Here is a 26907-nt window from a genome sequence, read left to right as displayed (position 1 = left end):
AAATTATTATGTAAGCGGAAACAATAGATAATTGTACACAGGATATCAAGCAGGTAAGAAATTAAATGTTAGGTAAATGTAGATGGTACAGTTATCCCTTTAATAATCAAATCAATCAAATTTCAAATGTTTTTGTTTTAGTTAAAAAGAATGTGAGACGTGGACTGATGGCTTCAGATGGTAACTATCTTTTTGTTTTCTTAACATCTTCTACAAGTCTCTTCAGTGTACAGAATTTTTGTATAATTACAATTCTTGAATGTTTACTTTTTTTTAAAACTTTTTTTGTACATTTTTTAAAAACATTTTCTTATATATACAGGTAGTGGAGAAAAAAATGGGTAAATGAGGGACACCAAGTATATTGAAAGCAAGGGTGTGGCTCTTGCGTTAATTAAGCAAATAACATCCCAGCATGCTTAGCGGTCATGTATATAAATGCTGGACAGGCCTGGTTGTCTATAATTATGGCTAGCATGGCTGCAAGAGGAGACCTCGGTGACTTTGAAAGAGAGGTGATTGTTGGGGCGCATTTGGCAGGAGCTTCAGTGACCAAGACAGCTCAACTTGCTGAAGTTTCATGAGCAACAATGTCTAAGGTGATGTCGGCATGGAACTCCGAGGGAAAGACATCATCAGCAAAGGGCAACAGTGGGTTGAAGCGCATACTCCAGGATCGTGATATCCGTGCATTAATTCAAAGTGCAAGGCAAAACAGGCGAGCAACTGCAGATCAATTGACAGCAAATTTCAATCTGGGGTGTGAGCGGACAGTTTCATCAATAACGGTCTGCTGAGAATTCCACAGAGCGGGATACCAAAGTGGCCCAATGCCCTATTAAGTGACTTTACATTGGTGTTTCCATTTTTTTGTCCACTACCTGTATATAATGGTGTTGTGTTTGAGGCTACTTACTCTTTATCATTGTTGCACCTTTACCAGTGATATAAAGCAGCCTCTGTATAAACTAGTTTGTGAGGCCTAGAGCAAACAAAGGTATCAAAGTTTTTCCGAGCTAACCTGCGTTTACATGTCTGAAATTACTATATGCTTTTTCTCATATCTGATTGATGGGATGTGTTTGTTTGCTCTCCAGGAACAGCCATGAAAAGAAGAGTATGCTGCAAATTCAAGCAACTTGTAATGAATCGGTATCTCAGCCCATTGAATTGAAAAGAAAAAACAAATGCTGGATGTGAACCATAAACCATATGGTTCAAAGATGAACGTCTTATCATTCATCTAATGAGAAAGTTCTGTAGTGGAGATGTAAGAACGTGTCTTATGCTGATGTCAGTACTAACTCAAGCCACTAGGAGGAGATCCGTTACTTTAACAATTGTTTTAATACCTTGACAATGGGGGAGTTTCCATGTGTGGTTATTTACACGTGAAGTGGCGATGCGCGTGCACGTTTGGGAGAACAGCTCGAGTGGATCAGGTTTGTGGCCGAAAATAACGGACACTGAGAGGGATAGGGTAAATCTCATTTACTCGTGAGCATGACGTAAAACACAGGAAATCCATGCCCATTTCCACATGGAAACCCGCATTTCACGTGAAAACGTCCACTGCTCCCAATCCAGACAGCCTTGGCAGCATACGTGGAAGGTGTCTGGCACAGATCTCTATAATCCTACGTCTCTGCCGGTTTTCAGCTATTGTGATCTGCAATAGCTGATTTTTTTAAATTAATAAGTTGTGTGATAAATTTAGTTTAAATATCATTCACTACTAATGATATGCCACCCCACCAATGGATATTTGAAAAACAATTTAGGCAAGAGCAGTAAAACACATTAAACAACCAGACACGAGGCATTTACAAATCACAGCTTTATTACATGAGCTTAACACTGTGCTTTAAACAGTTTCACTCAAACAAGATGTCACCTGACAACCATGTCTGTTTGTTTTTATTTGGTAAAAGTCCACATACATTGTTCATAAAAAGAAAGCAGAATATTGAATAAAATGTAAAAAGTTCGAACCTCAATAAAACAGATCCGCAGTGAGACAATTCTTACAAAGTCCAAAAATGTACATAAAAATCATAATAGTATGTGGATCTAATACCCAGGATCAATTAAGTCTACTTATTTCCATTGGGGTCCTGTTTAAATGAAAAGGGCGGAAACCACATATAAAAAGAAACTACATATTAAAATGAAAATGTTATAATATGGGTCGCATGGGCATTCAGGAAGACATTTTATAAACCATTGAATTTCTTTATATGAGTTATACAGGTTGATCATTGTGATGGGCTACGTGTTGGTGGGCTCTTTTGTTAATTTTGTTAATTAATAACCATCACTGTTCAGTCTTTCTGTGGTATGGGGGGATGCCATGTGTTGACCTTGTCCTGGGTGACTTACTACGTTATAGTATTACTGCTTTTTTTAGGGATAATGTGAAGATAACCACGATTAGGGGTTGAATCTCCTGCATTATATTCCAGCTGTTTTTTTTCTGGCAGGGTATAGGCTCATCAAATGAATCAACCCCACAGAATCCTATCAACTTTTATTCCTTTCATGGCAGAGGTTGAGCTTTTCTGTAATATTTGCTGCAGTAGTATCATTGCTTGAAATGTCTGTTGTGTTGTAAGCCTCTGGAAAAGAACACTTACACAACAACAACAATAATAATAATAATAATAATAATAATAATAATAATAATAATAATAATAATAATAATAATAATAATAATAATAATGAATTTTATTAATAAATTAATAAATTAATTTTATTAAATTGCAGTAATCACAAAGCGCTTAACAACAGTGGAAGATAGAAAACAAAAATAGAAAAGTACATGTAAAACAATAAGCACAATTACAAAAAAGCCAATTGATAAAAATATGTCTTGAGTCCAGATTTAAAAGCCTCAATAGTCTCACAGTCCTTCAAGTGTCCAGACAGATTGTTCCAAAGGTGGGGGGCTATCAAGCAAAAAGCCCGGTCGCCCATAGTTCGCAGCCTTGTCTTCGGCACAAGTAGATTAGAGTCATTAGCAGACCGCAGGTTCCGCTGTGGCAAATAAAGGTTAAGCATGTCTCTGACATATGATGGGCCAAGGCCATGCAAAGCCTTAAATGTCAGCATCAAGATCTTGTAGTTTATTCTAAATTTTACTGGTAGCCAATGTAATAATGCCAAGATTGGCGATATATGCTCATGCTTCCTTGGGCTTGATAAAAGCCGTGCAGCACTATTTTGTACATACTGCAACCGATTAATTGATTTTAAAGAAACACCCGCAAGCAAGGCATTACAATAGTCCAACCTTGATGTAATAAAGGCAGGAATTCGTTTCTGCACATCAGGCAAAGACAAGGTTGACCTAAGGCGGGCAATATTCCGTAAGTGGAAAAAGTGCACATTGCAGATATTCTTAATGTGAGCCTCAGAAAGACCAATGAGGTCCTTCAGGCAATGTAAAAGAATGTCATGATCCATAGTATGAAAGGCTGCACTTACATCCAACAAAACAAGAATGGATGGGGAGTCTGCAGCCATCAACAAATCATTTACTACCTTAACTAGGGCAGTTTCTGTGCTGTGTGCAGATCTAAAACTTGATTGGAAAGGTTCGTGAAGCTGATTTAACACTAAATGGGACTGAAGCTGAGACGCTACCATCCATTCAAATTTGGCCAGAAAAGGTAGATTTAAGATTGGCCTGTAATTACATAAAGCTTCAGGGTCAAGATTTGTTTTCTTCAATAATGGAGTAACAGCGGCCAGTTTGAGAGGTGAGGGAACAACACCAGATCTCAGTGATTCATTTGGTTAGACAATGACAGTGGAATCCTATTTCCTCATGGACTGCAGGAATGTAAGAAATGGGGTTGCTAGGAAGTAATCCTTCAATGTCTTTACTTGAAGTAGTGGGGGGATTAAATTCCTAGTATAACTGAAGTGCATTTTCAGTTGTGAAATATGACACATTAAAATAGTAACGTAGATATTAAAGTCTAACATGGAGTTTTTGGTAGATGTGCTTCTAAACACAGTAGTGGTCTTAGTCTGTACTCCAAGTGATTATAGCTAACCAAAAAATCCCTAAATCTCAGCTGCTGTACACTTCCGTTCACTACACATATCTTGAATGTGCAGTGTTGAAAGAATCATGACATAGAAAACATGTATTTATTTTTTAAAACATAATATGCTGGTCTAACATCAGTTTCCAAGCCTTGTTTTCAGGTAGTGTTGTACTTCCTTGTTCATTTTACCTGGAAGGTGAAACTGTCCCCAACCCTTCTTTCCTTTCTAACCAACCAGCTGCTTCCTTATTGACTGTCATGCTTTGTAGCTAGTGACTTTGACCCTGAAGCAGAGTTGTGACTCGACTCGACTCTGAATCAAGTTGTAATTTTTCGTGACTCGACTCGAGTCATTGTGATGAAATGACTCGACGATTCGAGTCCTTCAAGAAAAGACTCGACTCGACTCCCTGCTCAAAAGCCTCCATCATTGTCTTTATGATAAAATCAATAACAAACGTATTTCATTTTCAATACATGCAGCCCCTCTCTAACAGACGCAGTCATCTGGTCATTTTGCAGACTATTGCTAAGGAAATAGTAAACACATTTCTAGCCTAGAGCACCGTTTTGTGATCTTAACGTCACAAGCAGCAGGGAGCCCAGGAATCAAAATGTGTAGGCAGGAAGCAAAGACAGATTTCTTGATCACTGATCACCAAAAATGTTAAGGAAATTAGTGATTTTTGAGTTTTGTCACAGACACGAAAAAAACAAAACAACAACATGAAGAGTACACTAAAAGTACCTGCGGTGGTGGAGTTCGCTTTTAATAATTATACAGTCAACCGGGAGAGAAACAAGCAGGCTGCATCCTGCCAGCACTGTAAAGCGACAATATGAATAAACTGCATTCAAAACATAGCACCGGTAACTGCCACTAATTTATACGGTTAGGTTTTTAGTTTTTTTCAACGGCTAAAATGAGAATCTGAATTAATTAAAAACTCAGGCACAATGCAACAGCCGTATTAAATTAAACAACACGGCAGAGAAAGCACTGATTAGAAGTTATTGTTCAGACTTTGTTAGCACACAAATAAAGGTAATGAATGTAAGGAAAACATTTCTAATAAGCTTGAAAAGTAAATAATTTGGGAAGTATTTGGTGCTCACTATTCTCTTTTTATTTAATGTATGTATGTATGTACGGTTGTATGTATTTTATCTGGTGCTTTGTAGCTATGTTTAAATTTCCCTTTAAATCCAATTCTGAATAAAACATTGTTTACAGTACACATTTGTTAAGCTAATGCAAACTAATAAAAAAAACTACAAACATTTGGAAGCTTACCTAAACTAATATTATGTAGTCCAAGGTCAGTGCTAATCAGGGTCTGTGAAACTAGAGGCTTATGTTTAAAGTCTTAGTTAAAGATTTTAACTAAGGCTGAAAATGTTTTTTCTTTTTCTTTCATACCGGTCACGTATACATACAACTTTAACTTAAAGTTTTATGTATATGTATATTAAAGTATAAGACGTGACCAGAGAGAAAGTTTAAAAGATTAATTTGTTTTTGTACTTTTTTCAGCACAGTATTATGTTTTGTTATGCCATTAGGACTCCAACAGACACCTTTTTATTATGTTTTGTGCTTTTGTGAAACAGTAGCTGTTACTGTCTAGTTGACATTTAATTGAAAAAGACACTCCATAGATCAGCTTGCACTAAGAAGAGAGATATGTAGTGCAGATTCTGTTACCTGTGAATTATATAAAACTGAATTATATAAAATGTTGCCTCAGTTTCTTAATTTTTCTATTTGTCTCCTATGTGTTAAAACCTTGAAGTAATATCTCAAAATTAAATTAAATGCCACAAAATTTCCTTTCATTTTGGTTAATGTATCTGAAGCAAAACTATAAGGGAGTGTCAGTGTTGAGAAGTCAGAAAATATTTAGATATGTTCTTTGTTTTGTGGTATCATTCATTACTAAACATCCTACCCAATTGAGCACAGAGAAAGGGGTCTTTATACAGTGGCAAAATGTGCTTATAAATACATCAAGGAATCAAATTCACTAAAATGGAAAAATTAAAGCAAAGCAGAAACTGGGCAAGTAAGACCACATTATTATGCATCCTAATTTTGTATTTTTAACAGATTTGTGTTATGTATAGATTGCTAATCTCCTGTAAAACTAATCTGATTAAATCAAGATATCTTGAACAGTCAGAACTAATGACTCGAGCCAGATTGGTGACTCGACTTGACTCGAGCAGTTTAGTGACTCGAGCTTGGCATGTCAAAGACTCGAGTCCCAATTTTGGTGACATGTTACAACTCTGCCCTGAAGACACTGCTGAGTTAAAATGACTGTAACAGGGCTGTCTGTATCGAGAGAGACACAGAGCGTACAGTTTATTTACTCAGTTGCAGTGGCAGGTGGCTGCCACTAGGGTATCAGCAATGGTCGTCCTCGTTGCAGAAGTACATCACAAGTGTAAATAAAAGAAATACAAAAGATGCAAAACTGAACACTGTTACACAACAAAGTTGACCAAGAGTGGTCGAGTGCTGCTTCCGTTATAAGGAAGGTCCTGCTTTAGGAACCGTCTCCCTGACACAACTTTGTATACTTTATACACCTATTATCAGGTAGAGGACTCTAACCCCACAGCTCTGCCATATTCAACACAAACTTAAATTTCAACAACTGTTATTTATAAAACTGAAAAGAAAACACACTATTTACCTAGGAAGTGAAACATTAAGTGACGTCCTGAATAAAAGGCAAGCAAACATAGAACTTTCTTAACCTTATACCAGATATCATGTTAATGATGACAATACATGTTAGCTGTAACAAATGTAGGCACATTTGAGACTTATATAGCTAATGGCTACATAGGTGAGATTTATGGAATTATTTTGTTAGCTATAACCACTTAGAATTCCCCTAGACTTACAACAACAAAAATCTATCTATAATCTATTTATTACCCTTGCTTTTACAATGGCTATGTTAGTGTGTAAGTAATATTCTGGATTTTGCCAGCATTCATTTGGGAGAGTTAATTAGAACCACAGGAGCATATACATTACTGGGCTTCACCTGCCCTATCAGCTCAAGGTTATTTCCATAAATGTTGAGCAAACAATACTGATATATATGCTGCAGCATATTAATTCATTTTTAGTTCCATGTTTGCATGCAAGCGCTTTTTAACAAAATACTGCTGGAATGTGTTCACGGAGGAGTGTTCACATGACTGGATCATTCCTATTGCACTGAAAATCTCATTCAGAACATGACAAGCATATATTTTATGTCGGTTTTAAATATTTGGAATGTGTACTCTGAATACAAACATAACACTATGTAACACAATCTTTGTTCCTGGGTAGTAAGTGTTATTTCCTAATTGCTTATGTCTCAAAAGTATAGAAAATGGCTATTATTCCCCACAAACTTTGCTTTTGTGACCAGGACAGTGATATTTTGAAATTTACCTATTTCCAATGAGAAAACGGGCGTATTTGTGTCTTTTCGTTCACATAAAGTCAGAAAAAACAACATATGAATCCAAATTAACATGTATTTATACTAAAGTAATACAAAAATGACTACAAAAGATTTAGAAGTGAGTAGTTTTTCGAGATTTACGATTATACTGTAAATCACTTTCACGAATCAGCCCCCAAATGTAGTCTCCCATCATGTTCTCGTTATACTGTCCTTGGTAGCGGCGTTCAAAGTCCAGTATATCCTGGTGGAAGCGCTCGCCTTGCTCCTCCGAGTACGCTCCCATGTTCTCCTTGAATTTATCAAGATGAGCATCAAGGATATGGACTTTGAGGGACATCCTACAGCCCATTGTGCCGTAGTTCTTCACCAGAGTCTCAACCAGCTCCACATAGTTTTCGGCCTTGTGATTGCCCAGGAAGCCCCGAACCACTGCGACAAAGCTGTTCCAAGCCGCTTTCTCCTTACTAGTGAGCTTCTTGGGGAATTCATTGCACTCCAGGATTTTCTTTATCTGTGGTCCGACGAAGACACCGGCTTTGACCTTTGCCTCTGACAGCTTAAGGAAGAAGTCTTGAAGGTACTTGAAGGCTGCCGACTCCTTATCTAGAGCTCTGACAAATTGTTTCATAAGGCCCAATTTGATGTGCAGTGGTGGCATCAGCACCTTCCGGGGGTCCACCAGTGGCTCCCACTTGACGTTGTTCCTCCCCACAGAGAACTCGGTCCGCTGTGGCCAGTCCCGCCTGTGGTAGTGCGCCTTGGTGTCCCTGCTGTCCCAAAGGCAAAGATAGCAGGGAAACTTGGTAAAAGCGCCTTGGAGACCCATTAGGAATGCCACCATTTTGAAGTCTCCTATGACCTTAATGCCATCTCAGAAAAATGCAGATATGTATCCACTTTGGCAGCTGGAACTAAACTGAACTGGTGGGCTTAAGGCCCCTGTATTTATACTACTATTTATATTACTGGAAAGTTCTAGAAAGTTCTAGAAGTTACTCCAAGTTTACTCAGCACTGAATCTATCTGGAATGTTCTGGAAAATAGGTAAATTTCAAAATATCACTGTCCTGGTCACAAAAGCAAAGTTTGTGGGGAATAATAACTATTTTCTATACTTTTGAGGCATAAGCAATTAGGAGGCAATTAATTAAGAATTAACACTTACTATACAGGAACCAAAAAAAAAAAAAATTGTTACACTGTGTAATTCAACCGCAGTCTTCTCCACTAATGTTCTTGCACTACCTATTACATCTTTTATTTTAGTTCAATGGTTTATGTGTTGCTTAGCGGTTCATGCTTGGTGGTCTGATGGGAGAGATTTGCAGTCCCTTTATCTTTCCAAGTTCCTCTTTCAAATTTTGTTCAAGGATGGCTGTCTATGAATTCTGGCCGAGATGAAACAAAATTTCAAATAAAAGCAAACTAATGTCATAATAAACAAAAATAATTTGTCCAAATGCCCTATGTAAAGCAGAGACAGGCAGTGAGCCTCTGCTCCCCTTGTCATGTCATTTAGAAACGCAAACACACTGGCAAGTGTTCAGCTCAGATCTGGAATACTATCCAAAATCATAATAGCAAAAGGAATACATAGAGCAGGAGGCTGTGTGGTCCAGTGGTTAAAGAAAAAGGCTTGTAACCAGGAGGTCCCCAATTCAAATCCCACCTCAGCCACTGACTCATTGTGTGACCCTGAGAAGTCACTGTGCTCCGTCTTTCGGGTGAGACATAATTGTAAGTGACTCTGCAGCTGATGCATAGTTCACACACCCTCTGTAAGTCGCCTTGGATAAAGGTGTCTGATAAACAAATAATAGAGCAGCTGCTCAACATTTACAAGTTACCAGGTAGCCTGTACTCCTCATTGTAATGGCTTTTTCCAGGAATAAATGTATCGACTGTAGTCACATGACTCATTTACAGTAAAAACTAGGTCAGAGGTCAAGTTCATCAACACAATTGTTTATAGAACCCTGCAGACACAATGCTTGTCTATTATTTATATAAATATAAAGTGTTTTAAACTTGAAAAAAGGGAAGCCTATATGTTATTAGACCAGTTTGAACAATTGTCCATTCAAAACAGTTTTCAAGACTGCACTCAAGTGAATGCGTCTTTGAGTAGAAACAAAGTAACTGCAAACCCATGCACGAGAAGAGGTTGTTAGGATCATCAAGTCTCGTCCATTCTTAGAACACCATTGCCACACGTTATTTAATAACTTTATTTATACAATTTAGGATTATATAAACTTCAACTAAGTCCATTATTTCCATTCTTCCTACTAGGCTGATTTAACTATTTTAACCTGCTCTCATAACTCATGTCATTGAGTCCTGGGATTAGTCTAGTTGCCATCCTCTGTACCTTCTCAAGTGCAATGATGTATTTTTTGTAGTGAGCTGACCAAAACTGGACACAGTATTCTAGATGGAGTCTAACTTGATCATTAAAAGGTCTTATCATAACTTCAAGGGTTTGCAGTACTGTGGCTGCTGTTCTCTGAAAACCGGGATCGCCCCTAAAAATTACAGACCTTCACTTGTAATGGAAATGTGTTTTATTCACATTTTAGATGAGCAATACTGCTTTTTCCGTATCAATAAACACAGGAACAGTAAAACAGTGAAATCTTTAACTGTCCAAGATTCTAGCTGCAGTTTATCTACTTATTTCCTGGTCCAAAAACAATAATAAAATATTATAAACATGAATTCACAATTTGTTTAGAGCATTCTCAGGTCACATTTCTATTTTCTTTAATGAAATTCCAAAATCAAGAACTGATTTGTAAATAAATCCTGTTCGCCTGTGGGGTGTATCAACTTCAACCTCCATCTCGATCACTTGCCTGTCACTTAGCAGTGAATGCACGCACCCACACGGCAGATGGCTACTCTGTCACAAGCATTAATACCCTGTATCTTTCTAAACAAGGGAATTAGGGGAGCTCCCTAATAAAAGCTGAATCTCAAAACAAGAATTGTGTTACAGCTGTGTATAATGGTATTTAAAACATGATTAATTTATCTACCTTTTTACATATCCACCCTTACTCTGGTCCCACACATAGCAATAATACCCATTACTAAAAAACAAAAAAATGGAGGCATAACAATGCCAGAGGAGGCTTTAGTAAATACATGCTTTGGTTTTGATTGTTCTTTTTCAATCTCCAGCTCAAGAGGTTTCAGCATACCAAAGCCCAGCCTTGGAAATCTTTCTTCGCTTTTATGATTTCAGGTTGGTTTTTGCTAAAAAGTAGGTTTACAGACACACGTGGAACCAAAAATATTCTGGGTAAGCAATCCACTCCTGAACTGGACAGAGCTTCTAAATCTACATATAGTCCCTTATTCCACAGCACACATATCAGGAGCTGTTCAATCTAGGAAGTGGATTTGAAGTCAGGGATTATAACTAAAAAAAACAAAACAAAAAAAAACAATGCATAATACATTACATACATGAAAAACAATGCATAATACGTTACATACATGAAAAACAATGCATAATACATTACATACATGAAAAACAATGCATAATACATTACATACATGAAAAACAATGCATAATACATTACATACATGAAAAACAATGCATAATACATTACATACATGAAAAACAATGCATAATACGTTAAATATAAGGCTAGGATGTGAAAATTCTAGAACATTGTGGATGCATTTGTCGTATAGAATCACAAGTATAAGATACAGTTAGAAAAGTTAGTTTAAAAAGTTAGAAGTAGCAAAATCACAACAGCTAATAACAGATATCAGGCTTAAAGAGCATGGAAAGTCGTAAACTGGGTTTGTGACAAAGACCGTCGAATGGATGTTGTCAATTTTGTTCCGAAAGGATGAGAAATCATGACAGGTAAGAGGAGGATGAACGGGAGATGGATCTATTGGTGGCAGGATGTAGGATTTGGTCAATGGTTTTAAAGAGAACATTGGGTTTACTGTGTCCCAGTTATGCTTTCAGAGAAGTACTTCCCCCTGGCATCAGCAAGCGCACGCCTGTAGATGGTCTTCTGAACCATTAGTTCAGACGACCTTCACTTGCGCTCAAGCTTGCGGCAGGCAGACTTAAGCAATCGAAGTTCGAGGGTGTACCATGGGCAGTTTCGATCTTTCTTGACCGTTCTAGTTGTAAGCGGGGCAACGGTGTCGATGATCTGAGTATGGGTGGCATTGTAGAGGGTCACCGCATCGTCAACCAAAGATGGGAGAGTACCAGTTAGAGGGGATGAAGAGAGACATTCTGAGAGTTTCAGAGGATTCAGCAGATTCTTGGGATGGAAAGAAATAACAGTATCAGTAGCGGAGGAAGGAGTAGGAAGATTAACATTAGCAGTGATTAAGAAATGGTCAGAGATATATCTGAGATGGAGAGATTGGAGAGGTCAAGACCCTTGGTGATGAGCAGATCCAGGGTGTGTCCTGGCTGGCACTTAGAACAGCTGGTGTTCTAAGACACTCTTTGCCAATTTATGCTGTCCTGCAGATCTAGAGCTGGTCCAGTTTACACGCTATCAAAATTCACTTCAATCTACCACTGCTCTAAACACTTTAGAAAATGAATTACTTCAACCAGCTGATGTAGTTACATCAGCAAACTAGCACTTCCATTTACTTAACAATCGCTATTTAGTTTCGTCCCATCTAACTGCAAACAGCATCAGAATCAGAATCCACTGAAGCAGAAGGATTATTGAAAAGAAACAGGAATTGTCCGTGAACAACATGGACTGCCGTCCAGCATGTCTGATATCCATTAGCAACCAGGACAATCAGCTTTTCTAAAGCATATCATTTTGTTTATATATCCTGATAACACTGTTTATTCTGTGACTCACTGTTGTCTTTTCAGACATGGTCTTGACCGCAACTTTCATACCAAACAACTAGTAGGTTTAGTTTCTCTAGAATCTTACTGGAATAAAGTAATCAGTGATGAAAAAATAAGGAAAAAAAAAAAACACACACACACACAATAAGATTTTTTTTTTTTTTTTTTTTTTTTTTATAGCAAACATACTCAGTACTTTAATAGCAATACATCACAGAGAGCTTTGTTTGGCATTCAAACTGCAGTATTATAAAATTGTGCAAACAAGAGGTCTTAATCACTATTCCTGGATAATGGTTATATGACAGTGAAATAAGTAATGACTGCAATTACAGATGTACACCTGTTTTTTTTCCCCCCATCAATATTTTAGAAATGCTGGATATTTTGTTATTTGTCCTTTCCTTATGTACAGTAACGGTTTTATCACTTCAAGTATTATAACATGTTAGTTATAAAAAGAAAACAGATTGACCAATACACTCTTTAGGCTGGATTATCATCTAAAATATTATTATAAAATATCAATACTGAATGTGTTAAGAGTTTAGATGTGGGCAGTCTTAAAAATGCATGTCAAATATATCCTTGGTGTTATAGTAGTAAGGGCACAGTGCACAGGCTATTGTTTTTCCATATGCACATACATGATGTAATTATGTAGTTATAAATACATGGTATTTTAAAAAGGAAAATCAGTCTATTGGAGAGATGTTTTCACATTGGTTACAAATACTGCTAAGTTATCGGGTAAATGTTCAAACAGGTTTACTCTAAAGTTTGAATACTTCAGAAATTAACTCAATGCAAGTACCCGAATTAATATCACTTAGCAAATTTGAGCAAGCATTGGAGTCTCTATCCTAAGGATAAATGACTGTTAAATGTTGGCCACACGTTATTTAGTAGGTAATGGTCACTTCGTTGTGTATTAACACCCAAATTAATCCTGAAACAAGCAGCTCTATTTTACTCTTGTCAATGCCAATCTACCAATAATTCAAAAGCATTTCAAAAGATGGCCCTGAAGAAGAAATCATCCAAAAACAATTACTCTCCTGTCTATGAGAGGATGATATTGATAAAACGTCCGGAGGATATGGTTGTAGTCCCAAATTATTTTTGGTGACACTGAATAGAACGATATCCTGATATATAAATAACGGCATCCCACTATCCACTGGTTCTTTTCTGTAGCTATGGGCATCCTTGTGTTTACCGGTCTGGTCTCTGAAGGCAGAAGACTTTGGCTTTATGATCTCCAGATGCAGTGACTGCCACGGAGGCTTCTCTGTAATGAAAAACAAGGTATGTTACTAACAAGTACATTCCCAGCCCAAAATTAAAACAATTTTGATGTCAGTCCCATGAAAAAAGTAGGTTGTTATGAACCAGGCCTACATCCACAAAATGTCGACTAGCATTTCAAAATGCTTATGCGCAGTTCTCATTTTTTTCTGATCAGACAAACACCTTTTGGTGCCTCTGTCAATTTAATGCAACAGCCTGGTTTGTAATTAATGTGAAAATGATTGTATATGGTCAGAGGTTAAAACAATGTGACAGAGAAATGGTTCATTTTTACTAGACAACAGCTCTAATTTAACTTTGAGACAATCATAGAATATAGATGCATAGCTACTGTAAAGACACTATGTGAAAATGTATGGTCTCTGTTAATGATACGGCTTGAGTTTAAAACAATGTGGCAGTGATGGGTTAATTTGCACTGGACAACACCAGTATTGGAACTAACAGAGAATCATAGAACAGTGTTGTGTACCCAACATTAAGTCAATAATCTATAAACCCAAGAACCCAAGTTTTGTGACATCAATATGAGATCCATACTAGGTCTGAGGTCAACGGTCTCATGGTCAAAAACACATTTTTTATTTTACACAATTACATTTGTTTTGTTCTTTAAGGCTTCATAATGAATAAACCTTTTAGTTGAAAGTCATGTACTGTGATTCCACAGGCATGTCTGCGTGGGTTCTCTCACCTGTTGAGTGTGAAGTCGAGTATTTCAGCCGTGTGCCCATGGTATTGTGTTACCATCTGCCCTGAGCGAGCGTCCCAGATGCGGACAGCTCCATCCAGGCTGCAGGTGTAGAGCAGGGGTGAGCTGTCCTCCCACTGCAAGTGAACGATGCCAGCCTGGACAATGACAAGAGAGAGGGAGGGGAGGAGCAGTTAAACTAGATGGAATCAGACATTACCACCTTCCAGACCACAACTTCCACACCAAGCAAATAACCAATTCCTGCCATAACTGCTTTTTAAACAGCTTTTGCAATTCAAATTTAAATATCTCCGCGTATGTGAATATCTTGCGCATGTCCGTTCTTAAGTGTTACTAAATATTTGAATTAAATACCCATACGGTGTTTCAGCTGCAGAATTGTAAAAATGAATAAGTTATAAGCACTTGCTTCTTCAACCGTCAAACCCGCAGTTTATGCGGCATACTGAAATCAATACAATATATCCGACAATTTAGTCTGGACTTTGTAATAAAATCAAAGTCATTCTGAAATAACGTATTATAATCCTGTTGAGTGCTTGAAACACTGATGAAAGTCATTCTACACATCGTATATTATTATTATTTACACTACATTTCTCAGGCAGAACGACTGTACCACCCTGAGTGTGACGGTGCCACAAAAAATAAAGTGCGTATTCTGTGCAGAGCGCTTAGATCAGTGACCATCGGGGCTAATGCTTAACGAAAGCCAGAGACTGTTGCATTTTACAATGCAATGAAGTACTGTGTGGATATACTAGATCAAATGGCACGGCTGTATTCTGTCAAAGGTGGTAGTCGCAGGTGACCTGTGGCTGTTTTTTATAATGTTTTGGACCTGGCAGCCATCAACGCTTTTTGTACATGGAGTGCACCAGCAACATAACCACTTGGAGGGACTTCATTTTGCAGCTAGCCCTGGAGCTACAGCAGAAAAATTTTGATAAGAGACACGAAAGCCAGCTGGCAAATGCCCCTCAACCTTCAGCCAGCGCTGCGCCCACTGGCACACGGAATAAAAGACAATGCCAGGTTGCTAAATGCAATAAAAACAGAACTTTTGATGCCTGCGCCTGTTGTGAAAAGGCAAGTCTGTGGCAAATGCACTAGTACAGTTGAAAAGCGTGTTTTCTTCATAGATTGTAATTAGAAAGCTGTAATACAACTCTGAACAGACAGAGCCTTTGAATTCTGTTGCACTCAAAGCGCTTTCACGTTGCATAAGTTGTTATATTTTTGTTTTATGCTAATTTTATAACTCGTTATTTGTTTAAAATGTGCATACAGCTTTCTATACCTGTTTACGCAGAAGTTTATTGCGTAAAGTTTATTTTATTACAGTTTTTCATGTTTATGTATATGTGCTCTTTTTGAAAAAAAGAAAAGTTTAATTTTCAATGTAATTACAGTGTTACTGCTCTGAAAATGTTATGTATGATGTTCATAAATAAAAATATTAAGTTGTACCTGATTGTTTGATTCTCATTTTTTTATCGAAGCCATTTTAAAATGGAGCTGCACATTTTGCGGGTGCGGCAGTTGTATGTAGTGTGGAATCTCTGCGGTTCTAGTGAAGTCTTAAGTATGTTCCTCTATTAATTTTTTATTTTGATTTGTTTTTTTAAATAAAAAATGTGGACATATGAGAAACACACTGTGAATACTTACAGCCTTTTAAACTCTTGATTTATTTAATTAAACAGAAAACATTCACAAAATGTATGGATGTTTGTTAGTTTCATTAACGTCACAAGACTATAAAAGCTTTTTTCAAACAAAACATTTTTTAAAACCATAAAATCGGACGTTGAAGCTTTGTGAAAGGGGCCTTTAGGTTTATTCAAATATTATCATAACAGCAGGTTATTTGTTTATTGAAAAATAAGCACATGTGTGAAACATCCTGTGTTATTTGTTCCCTTTTTAATATTTTGTTCTCTGTTCCTTATGAGGAACTGTCTATGGAAACACAAATGAGGGTGCAATTAATCAATCATGTCTGACCCACAACAAAAGGTAAGGCAGACTAAACAGGAAACAGACAGCCTCCATCCCTGTGAATGGGAAAAGGTTTCATGGCAACCAGGACAGTCATCTCCACACAGAACGACACCAAAGTTATATTTATATGGCTATTTTCGCACTAGCTGTTTACACAGTATAACTGATGTGATCCTGCATGTGTGCGGTCTTGGTATGATGATGTGCAGAGGACCCACATGCAGAGATGCATACAGTATCTGCCACCATAATCATCAAACAGGACAGTTATTGACACCTCAAAATAATGCCTGGGTGGATGCTGTTGTGAAATCAGTTCAGAGAAGTAACCTCTTTAACACTACTCAATGTTCTGTAAACTATAATGCAAGCAAACATTATATAACCTCTTAGCAAAAGCTCTTACCTTTACATATAGGTTTTTGAGGAACTTACAAAAAAAAAAAAACATGTATTTTGATTATTTCAAATACTGTAAACTGCAGTTACAGCAATGCTTCTGGAGCCTTGGTGTGTGTTATGTTGCAGTTCCCCACAGTGATCTGAAGTAATCTATACCATAGAAGTACTAAACCAGTCTTGGACGCTCAAACTTTCTTTGAAGTTATTTAATACTGGAAAAGTTAAGTCAGCTTGGAATTAGGGGTGTCAAGCTTAAATATGTTTATGCATCAGTTTAGTTTTACTTAAACATTTAGCCATTCACTAAATAAAGTAAAATCAGGAGAGATCAGCCATTAAATTGATTAAATATGTTATTCAATTGCTTTGTTGTTTCATTTTGTATTGCTTACAAATGCAGAGGTACTAGTCTATAATTGAGTTTACTGCAGTTAGTGCACATATTTGTAAACATGGAAACCTTGCTAAGATAAAATAACAAGTTCATATCTAAGTTTTCTTTTCCTAGTCAGAGTCAACAAATGTAAAGATTTTTTTTTTTTTTTTTTTTAAATCTGTATACACTACAGTTTAAAAGAAGCCTATAATTAACATAACCACAAAACCCCTCTCTCACAGAAGGTGCATGACTGATGCCAGTGTGAGACAGGCTGTTGAACGGATGTGATTCCTCAGTTAAAATGCATCATTCTCTGCACTCCCACCCCTCTTCAGGAATGTGTTTGGAAAATGAGATAATTGACTTTCCTCTCACGTTTTGTTATGTACAAAGTGGTGCTCATTACCTCATGCGGACACTTATGACGCAAGCTCTGTGTAGAAAGATCGTAAATGGCTAGAGTCCCATCAAGGTAAGCAACAGCAACCAATGGCAACCTGTAACACAACAAGTATGCAAGTTAAATACTGACTATGCTAAAGCAACATACTGCAGGAGATGATCAGATGCTTTGTGGTTTTTTTGTTGTTTTTTTTGTTACAGGCAACCTTTTATATATTGCATCCTTGTGTCCAATTGGCCCCTGGGCAGTGTGTTATACTTAGGGCTTGAAGTTTTCAGGTTTTATTTTTGATCACAGGACGTCCCTTTAAACTTATTTTGAGCTGGTTCTGTTACCTAATTAAACTCTGAAAAAGAAGTTAAATACAAAACAATGTCAATTGTTTTTACCTTCATATCTTGACTGAGCATGATTCTGTTTTGCTTAATTTTTATTTAAAACAGACACATTACTTTAATTGCTCATCGCTGATCCCAATTGCATTTCATTCTTGCAGTCGCCTAGTTTATCGTTGTACTTCTGTTATTTTCACTCATTTAACAGTTGTCCTGACAAATTTTCTTTTCACCTTAAATACCCAGTGCACTGATAGCGAGCCCATCATTTAAAATCTCCTTGTACTGTACAGCTAGTTGGAAAAACAGTGGTACCTTACTTACACATTACAGAATCCCACCGACTCAACAGAGTTGGTCTCAGATTCCTCTTCCATTAAAACTTTGGGTTTGCGCCCCTCTGTTGAGAACACTCCCACTACCTACACATACAAATGAGAGCAACCTTCAGTTAGAAAAGCAGCCAATAAGAGCTTTCAGATAATTAAAAAAACATACATAAGAATAAAAAAAACAATATTCTTAAAGACAACCACTTTGGAAAAGACACGGATGATGCACAACATTTCTCAGCGATTCAGAATGCCGTTTTGTTCAAAAGCTGGTTAGCTGAATTCTGTTTTTGGCTTTGTTTTAGAAGCATTTTTTGTATAGGTTATGATTATGATGGATTTAAGCTAGCAAATAAATAATTTAGCCAATCCGTGACATCAGCAGACAGCTGCATACATTCAGACCTGACCACGCTAACTTGAACAGAACACTAACTACAGCCAAAGCATGACTGTTAAAAAAAAGTTTTCCCCCATAAGACAAAGTCACAGTAAGGCCGTTTTGCCAAGTTTTAAAGTACAATGCTACAAGCAACATTTGTTAAACAAAACTTCTGATTCCTAATCATTATTTAAAATGAAAAACTCAAAAAGCTTAGTACTGTGCGTACGTACACAGAATTGCCATACCAGTTGTAAAATGTTTGCACTTCTAAATCCAATTTTTGTATTCAATATTTTTATTCAATATTTCATTATATTCTGTGAAGACCTCTGCAGTTTGTGTTGCAGAACCCTTCCGAATACCTACTGTGTTGTCACACACCACACACCACCACCTGCTGGACAAAAGACACCATTCCTACAGGATATATTGTATGTCATCAACAGCTTCCCTGTAGTATTACACAGCCAGTAATAATTGTACTACAGGTCGTGTTTCCTATTGCTTACTTGTGGCTCTCCCAGTCAATTCCAAATACTTTCTACCCTTGTCTATGAATATTTAATTGAATCCATGGTCTATATCAGATCCTCGATCATTTAAATATACCTTATAATCCAGTAGTGACCCTATCGTTCCACATACCTGTCAGTACCCCTTATGCTCCCTCCAGGACTCACCTTTCCGGTGGCAGTGCTGATGAGCTTGGCTCTACAGTCGACAGAGCCTGTCAGTATGAGACTTCCATCTTTACTGCATGCCACACAGGTGACGGGGCCCTGGTGCCCATCTGGTCCTAAAGATTGAAAAATGAAGAAGAATCTGTTAGTGTCTGGCAAGCACACAGTTCACAGCACACTACAATAGATTCAATCTGGGAGAGACATGTTCAAATACAGTTGTGCCCTACCCAATGTTATTTCTAGGTGGTGCTTATGTTTAATTCCTCCAAGCAATACTTCTCTGGTGCTCCTAATTCATAGACTTACATTATGATAGATCAGATAAAATATTTATTTTTCATTGTTATAATGCTTTGATCAGCTGCATAATAACTATTTTGAAGCAATATTGAACACGTTGCAATTCCCTTTTTGGTGTACTTTACAAATGACCTCATTCATGTCACTGTACATGCATGAAAGTGTATTACTATGTGCCAATACAGAGGTATATATTTTAGGGGGATAATGAATACAGATGCTTTGAGATAGTAATATGAATACTCAATGCATTTGTTAATAAAGGTAGCATGGGTACTACAGTACATACACCATTTGTACTTGACCACCTTTCTTCTCACCTTTAAGAACATGAGAAGTATTTCCCTGTTTGAGATCCCAAAGTCTGATGATTCCATCTTCATAGCCAACAACAGCTCTCTTTCCTACAATCCACAACACAGATAAAACTATTAATTGCCGAGATAAAGCTCAACCTACATGTTTCAACATACCTGAATGGAATCTTTGAGAATACATGAATTAAACGTTATATAAAAAAGTCTCATCTTTAACATCTTTATTTTCAAACAAGATACTATACATTTATATTGGATTATTTATTCACATCTGAAAACACAAATACAGATTCCTGTATGCACTGTATTTCAATGGTAACCTGCAATTTCCCATGTTCCTTCTAATGCTTTCTTACCGTCAGGCAGGATCTTGCCAGTGGTGGCCTGGCAGCCGGGCCCCTGAAAGGTTTTGCACTCCCCGCTGGGGATCTTCCACATCCAAACGTTCCCGTCAGCTGTGCCAGCCAGCAGGACATGAGCACAGGGGTGCCACTCCATCCACTGAAACAGAGACACACAACCATGCTGATACCTGCTGGCTAGGGGCTATGCCGAGTCATTAGTTTGGGTTGGGAAAACATCCCCTTTTAAAGGCGTGCTAACCAATGCATTTAGGTCCATGATTACATTCATTAACTATAACTATATAGTCCCTGTTTCATTGTGCTGAAATATGTTGGTTCTTCACTTGATTTTCTAATGTTAATTCAGGGATATCCATATATTTCAAATACAATCCTATAGATAAACATGATTTTGAAGACACTTGTTTTTCAAAAATGTTTGTTATAATTATTTTGTTTTATCCAATTCAGCACTATTCTGTGTTTAATAGTTATAAATGATAAACATGCTACATCCTGGTATATTTCCTCTAGGTTACAGCTGATCGCAGTTGGTACACTGGAGGAAGTTTAAACTAAAACACACAACACAGGGTTAGGGTTATATATATATATATATTATATATATATATATATATATATATATATATAATACAGTGCCGTGAAAAAGTATTTGCCTTCTGTCTGATTTTCTGCATTTTTGCACATTTTTCACATTGATAATTAGGGTCAGCTGTTTCAGTGCTTTGGTTAACAACCAGGCCTGATTTGGGCCAGCCCTGCCCAATATAAATCTGACTAACTTTAGCCCTTACCATCAGAGTGAAGTTGTCAGCACACAGGTTCTAGAGGCACATCATGCCACAAACAAAAGAAATTCCTGAAGAAAAAAGTTGTTGATGTCTATCAGTCTGGAAAGGGTTACAAAGCCATTTCTAAGGCTCTGGGGCTCCACCGAACCACAGTCAGAGCCATATTGTCCAAATGGAGAAAGTTTGGGACAGTAGTGAATCTTCCCAGGAGTGGCCGTCCTGCCAAAATCTCTCCAAGAGCAAGGTGTAAAATCATCCAGGAAGTCACAAAGAACCCTAGAACAACATCCAGGGATCTGCAGGCCTCTCTCGCCTTGGCTAAGGTCAGTGTTCTTGACTCCACCATCAGAAAGACACTGGGCAAAAATGGGATTCATGGCAGAGTAGCAAGGTGGAAACCATTGCTCACTAAGAAGAACATGAATGTTCGTCTCAAGTTTGCCAAAGAAGCACCTGGATGATCCTCAAGAGTTCTAGAACAATGCTCTATGGACAGATGAGTCAAAAGTGGAACTTTGTGGCCGACACGGGCCCTGTTATGTCTGGCAAAAACCAAACACTGCATTCCACAGTAAGAACCTCATACCAACGGTCAAGCATGGTGGTGGTAGTGTCATGGTTTGGGGATGCTTTGCTGCATCAGGACCTGGACACCTTGCCATCATTGAAGGAACCATGAATTCTGCTCTGTATCAGAGAATTCTACAGGAGAATGTCAGGCCATCCATCCGTGAGCTGAAGCTGAAGCGCAGCTGGGTCATGCAGCAAGACAATGATCCGAAACACACAAGCAAGTCTACATCAAAATGGTCGAAGAACAAGAAATTTAAAGTTTTGGAATGGCCTAGTCAAAGTCCAGACCTAAACCCCATTGAGATGTTGTAGCAGGACCTGAAATGAGCAGTTCATGCTCAAAAACCTACAAATGTCACTGAGTTGAAGCAGTTCTGCATGGAGGAGTGGGCCAAAATTTCTCCACAGCGCTGTGAGACTAATCAATAACTACAGGAAGTGTTTGCTTGCAGTTATTGCTGCTAAAGGTGGCATAACCAGTTATTGAGTCTAAGGGGGCGATTACTTTTTCACACAGGGGCACTGGGTGTTGCATAACTTTCTTTATTAAATAAATGAAATATGTGATTGTTCACCCAGGGTTCCTTTTATCTAATATTAGGTTTTGGTTGAAGATCTGATAACATTCAGTGTCAAAAATATGCAAAAATGCAGAAAATCAGACAGACAGGGGGCAATACTTTTTCACAGCACTGTATATATATAAAATCTGTCACTTTTCAGATCAATCAAATAGATCCCATATTCCTTTAACTGTGTTTTTTTATAATCTAAAAATCTGAAACAACCATAGCAGTAGAAGGTACGATTTAGTAAATTTGGTTGATTTACTTTTAAGAGATTCTGCCCTTCAAAAGAGGAGTAAAACCCAAGTTCCTGTATGTGTGATTACCATTTTATTTGCCAAATCAACTTACATTAACTTTCACTTTGGTACTCGATTTAAAAAAAAGCCGTTTTAGACTAAGTCCCTCACCTCCAGATCTTCGACCTCAAAGGACCACACCTCCTGCTTAGTTTCCACCTTCCACACCTTGATGAGGCCACTCATGTCTCCAGTGGCAACCAGTGCAGAGTCATGGCTGAAGGAGGCAGAGGTGACAGAGTCCTTGTGTCCTGTTAGCCAACAGACAGTGCAGTTAACTTTTGGATGGCCAGCATTGAAGGATAACAACACCAACAACAACTGATGTGCCAGAAGTTACAAGAAGTGCTAAATCTTACTACATTTCTTGACTACATTTCTTTTTTCTTCATGATCCAAAAAGAATGTATTTGTTTGTTTAGACACAAATTCACTGATAATTATGCATTTTTGGTTATTTAAACTTTAATAGAAGAACTTTCAGTGTTGTACAAATATCCACTTTTTATAAACATCCTATAATAAAAGCAGCAAGTATGTTAGTAACATACATTGTTCCTCAGGGCTGTAAATTCCAAATTTCAGCCAGGAGTATCACGAAAAACTAGCTCACCATGAACCACCACATGTGCATGTAAAGTGCGACACACATACTTAAGAAACGAGAGGCTAACAGGCATCTTCTAGTATTACCAGATCTTGTTTCTCTCAATATCTCAAAATAGTTACTACACAGTTTTCCTAGGAAAGCTTCCTTACAATTAGATAATTGTAATAACAGATGGATGCACTAGATCCCAATCACCATGGACATGCACCTTGCAGGGGTTAAGAAAATAAAAAAAAGTTTCCATTTGGATTATATATATATATTGTTTTTTTCAAAATGACTACGCTAAATCAGAAATCTAAATCTACACTTTCGTCACACATGCAATTTGGAATGTCCAATCGCTTTTCTCCTCACTGCAGCAATTCCCCACATGGCTCTGGAGACACAAAGATTCAGTGATCGTCCTCCGATTCCATGACCAAGCCAGCTTCCTTTTCCACCCAAAAACTCGAGAGCGGATGTCAGCGAGCTACCAACCTCTGGAGGACAAAAGCCAGACCTGCAAGTGTCCGCTCTGAGCTCTGGGTGCCTGGCCAGCAGGGTTCGCTGTAGTGCGATGACGAGAAACAGTCCCTGCCGGTTTTACCTCCCTAACCCATGGGAGCGCCTGAGCCAATGCAACGCTCCCTTCAGAGTCCCCAGCGAACCTGCACTATATGACTCACCCTGCGCACCACGAGGCGGCGCTTCTACCAGGTGAGTCACTCGAGGACCCCCCACACATGTAATTCTTAAACTTCTCTCTCAGTATCTTCTGTCTGTCAGTCTCATTCACAACTGTACACTCAATTAAACTCGCTTTCTCCCACTCTCACTGGACTTACCTGTACACTCAAACAGCACCTCTCCATCACTCACCCTCCAGACAAAGGCTCTATCGTCTTCACCCCCCGTGACTGCCAGACTGTTAGTACTGGGGTCCAGATTCACACAGAACACAGAACCTGGAAACAAATAGGTAGATGTGAGTAGCAGTCATGGCCTTTTCATTGACACACAACTAATTTAAAATATAATCTTAAGAATCAGTGTTCTGCCTATCTGAACTCCACTTCAGGACATGGTACCCAGTATTTAAGTGTTTACCATGTTTTTCTCCCCAATTTACAATGTTCGCCTGGCCAGTAGGGTCCGCTGCAGTGCAAAGGAGAAACTCCCTAACCCGAAGGGAGCACCACAGCCCTTGCAATGCTCTCTATGGAATCACCAGTGAAGCTATTTTGGTGTTTTATAACACACCTCTAGGAGTGGCTGATGGAATTAATTGAACCAGATTTAATACCACCAGTAGTAAAGGATGACAGTCACTATGGCCATTGACCCATAGCTGGCTTGAAATTTGTATGGTCTGGAAATTGTAAGTAATTGTATAATTAACAATATGCACTTTATAGAAAATGATAATACGTTGCCAATGCGGTTCTTTCTTGTAGCTCAGAGTGCAAGTACAAATGAGTTTCAGAATTTTCAATAAAGCCACAGTCCAAAACAAAAGGCCTCACTGACGCTTAGTTTTAGAAGAAGAAATTAATATTATTTTTTTATTCTACAGAGTTTCGAGCATGTCCTGTCAAGAGGTCCAGAGTGAGAAATAAACCCAAGCTTTCTGACAGTATACTTCAGAGAAAGTGAATGGATGGCAGCCAGACAGCTGGTTACCTGTATGTCTGGAGAAGGTGAGATCACTGTCATCCTTGTCAGCTTCTTCCATCTCCTCTCCTCCTTCATCCTCAGTTTCCCAGCCTTCATCATCTCCTTCAGTGAAATTTACATCTTCAATATCCTCAGCAAGGTCATCTGAGAGAAACACAAGAACAGTGAAATCACCTTCAGCACTAAACAGTATCTTTTTACTCACAGTGACCCCTGAAAGGAGAAATGAAGGTATGTAGTAGTACTTCTTTGGCTGGTCCCGATGTCTTTGTTGATATTCAGGGAACGTCTACATACATACTTAAGACATCTTAAATCGATAGTTCATTTACTGTGAAGGTGGCAGTGGCCAATAAATTAATGAGAAAATGTCAGTCGAATCAAAACAACGCTGTAATCAAGAACTGAACTGTCCTAAAAATACTTACATAATTATTACTAATTTCTTAGCAGACGCCCTTAACCAGGACGCCTTACAATTGTTATAAGATATAACATTATTTTTACATACAATTACCCATTTGTACAGCTGGGTTTTTACTGGAGCAATCTAGGTAAAGTACCTTGCTGCAGGGTACAGCAGCAGTGTCTCCTACCAGGGAGTGAACCCACGACACTCCGGTCAAGAGTCCTGAGCCCTAACCACTATTCCACACTGCTGCTCACAGGTGTATTTAATTTACTTAACCCGTTGCCAAACTACATAAGGGCTTTGAATTGCAGTAGTATACTAAAAACAAGTAATATGTGTGCCCCCAGACGTCAACTTAAAACGTTTACCTGGGTTCGGTTCTGTTTCATTTAGCTCAATGACTTCAATAATCTCTTCATCTCCATGCAAATCCACCGAATTTATTTCGGAATTTTCCATTTTATTAACCGATTTAACGGCTAATTTATAAACTGTTTACAAATCTTAACCGTCAATTACCCTGCAATAAAGAAGAAAGGTAGCTACCGGTATGATTGAAAGAAACTATGATTTATGAATTTCTCTACACTTCTTATCAGTGTCGGTTTTCTTCTCGACAATAAATAAATGCTGGTTTTACGCTAGTTTAACAGAATAAAAATTTCCGTCACTTCTCACGCAGCAGCTCATGTGCTACACTGTCAATACATGTGCCTGGCCGTCTAGAATGTCAGGCCGTTCACCCAACCAAATACCACTTAGAATAATACATTCCAATCAGTACGCAGAGGAGGTGGGATTCCCAGCAGGACCCGTCAATAGTTTGGTTGAGCAGAAGCAAAGTTATTCCCTGGGATTATGGGTAGCAGAGTTCGGGAAAAGGACGCCCGAGTGATATGTAGTCCAACATTTAAAGGGCCATTTCAAAGCAAGCAGGAAAACGAATAATTCTTCTTGGAGTGTTTTTTTGGTTCGTAATAGAGGAAGTGCAACTTATGGCAAGAAGGAGCTATGCTAATATTTAATGTAGCACGCATCATAAGAACATACCAATAATTAAACGCGCATTGCATTAAACTGGATGTTTACAACGACTTTGTAAGATTTGAGAATGATTACAGAAACGTTCCCTTCACAGGGTGCGGCTTGTCAAATTTCTGGGGGGGTAAAATACTAACTACAAAACACTAGAAAAGCATCTCGATGATGCACCACTAATATGCTAACATGCCACCGTGCAAATTCGGTTATTGATTGTCTTATGTTCTTATGTTCACGTTTTATTATTATTATTATTATTATTATTATTATTATTATTATTATTATTCGCTTTGAGAAAATTTCGCTGTGCTAAATTATAACCTTTTTATGTTTTTTCTTTTTTTTTTTCTTTTTTTTTTTTTTTGTCGCGCGACTGGAATGAAACTGACCAATCAGAAGAAACACCCTTGATTCACGTCAAACACACGCCTCAAACACGTCACGCCTCAAAACAAGTCACGCCTCAAAAAAGAAAAGTTATTTTATGAAAAATAAACCAGAACGTGCAGTCTACATATCCAACATTTAAATGAAAAATGTGCACATGTGCTGGCTTTTAAGAATGACACAAAAAAGGTCCTGCATTCACATAACTTGAACATGTGACCTACAGTAATTCTAAGCTATGGGTTTTTTTTTTTGGTT

The 26907-nt window shown here is 37.9% G+C and overlaps 1 protein-coding gene across 1 annotated transcript; it reads right to left on the bottom strand.

Moving 5' to 3' along the window:
• Nucleotides 1-12553: 12553 nt before the first annotated feature.
• LOC117403775 (angio-associated migratory cell protein-like) lies at nucleotides 12554-25971 on the bottom strand. Its single transcript, XM_034006183.3, has 11 exons — nucleotides 25590-25971; nucleotides 24816-24953; nucleotides 23981-24100; nucleotides 22655-22794; nucleotides 20306-20450; nucleotides 19953-20036; nucleotides 19330-19445; nucleotides 18257-18354; nucleotides 17601-17691; nucleotides 14389-14543; nucleotides 12554-13674 (listed from the first exon to the last, which is right to left on the bottom strand). Exons 1-11 carry the CDS (start codon nucleotides 25678-25680, stop codon nucleotides 13599-13601), a joined length of 1254 nt encoding a protein of 417 aa, XP_033862074.1. The 5' UTR covers nucleotides 25681-25971; the 3' UTR covers nucleotides 12554-13598.
• Between the last annotated feature and the right edge of the window lie 936 nt (nucleotides 25972-26907).

The sequence above is a fragment of the Acipenser ruthenus genome, chromosome 10, assembly GCF_902713425.1.
Source record: "Acipenser ruthenus chromosome 10, fAciRut3.2 maternal haplotype, whole genome shotgun sequence".
NCBI lineage: Eukaryota > Metazoa > Chordata > Actinopteri > Acipenseriformes > Acipenseridae > Acipenser > Acipenser ruthenus.
The sequence above is the reverse complement of the archived record's forward strand: the minus strand, read 5'-3'. Positions and strand labels throughout refer to the sequence as shown.

What these genes read in the sequence shown, in the direction of transcription:
- LOC117403775 (XM_034006183.3), bottom strand. Translation starts at nt 25,680, where the DNA reads ATGGAAAATTCCGAAATAAATTCGGTGGATTTGCATGGAGATGAAGAG. An exon ending in TCGGTGGGATTCTGTAATGT is followed by an intron (nt 17,692 to 18,256) that starts GTAAGTAAGGTA and finishes GTTGTGTTACAG; the next exon opens with GTTGCCATTGGTTGCTGTTG. An exon ending in CTCGACTTCACACTCAACAG is followed by an intron (nt 13,675 to 14,388) that starts GTGAGAGAACCC and finishes TTTTCATTACAG; the next exon opens with AGAAGCCTCCGTGGCAGTCA.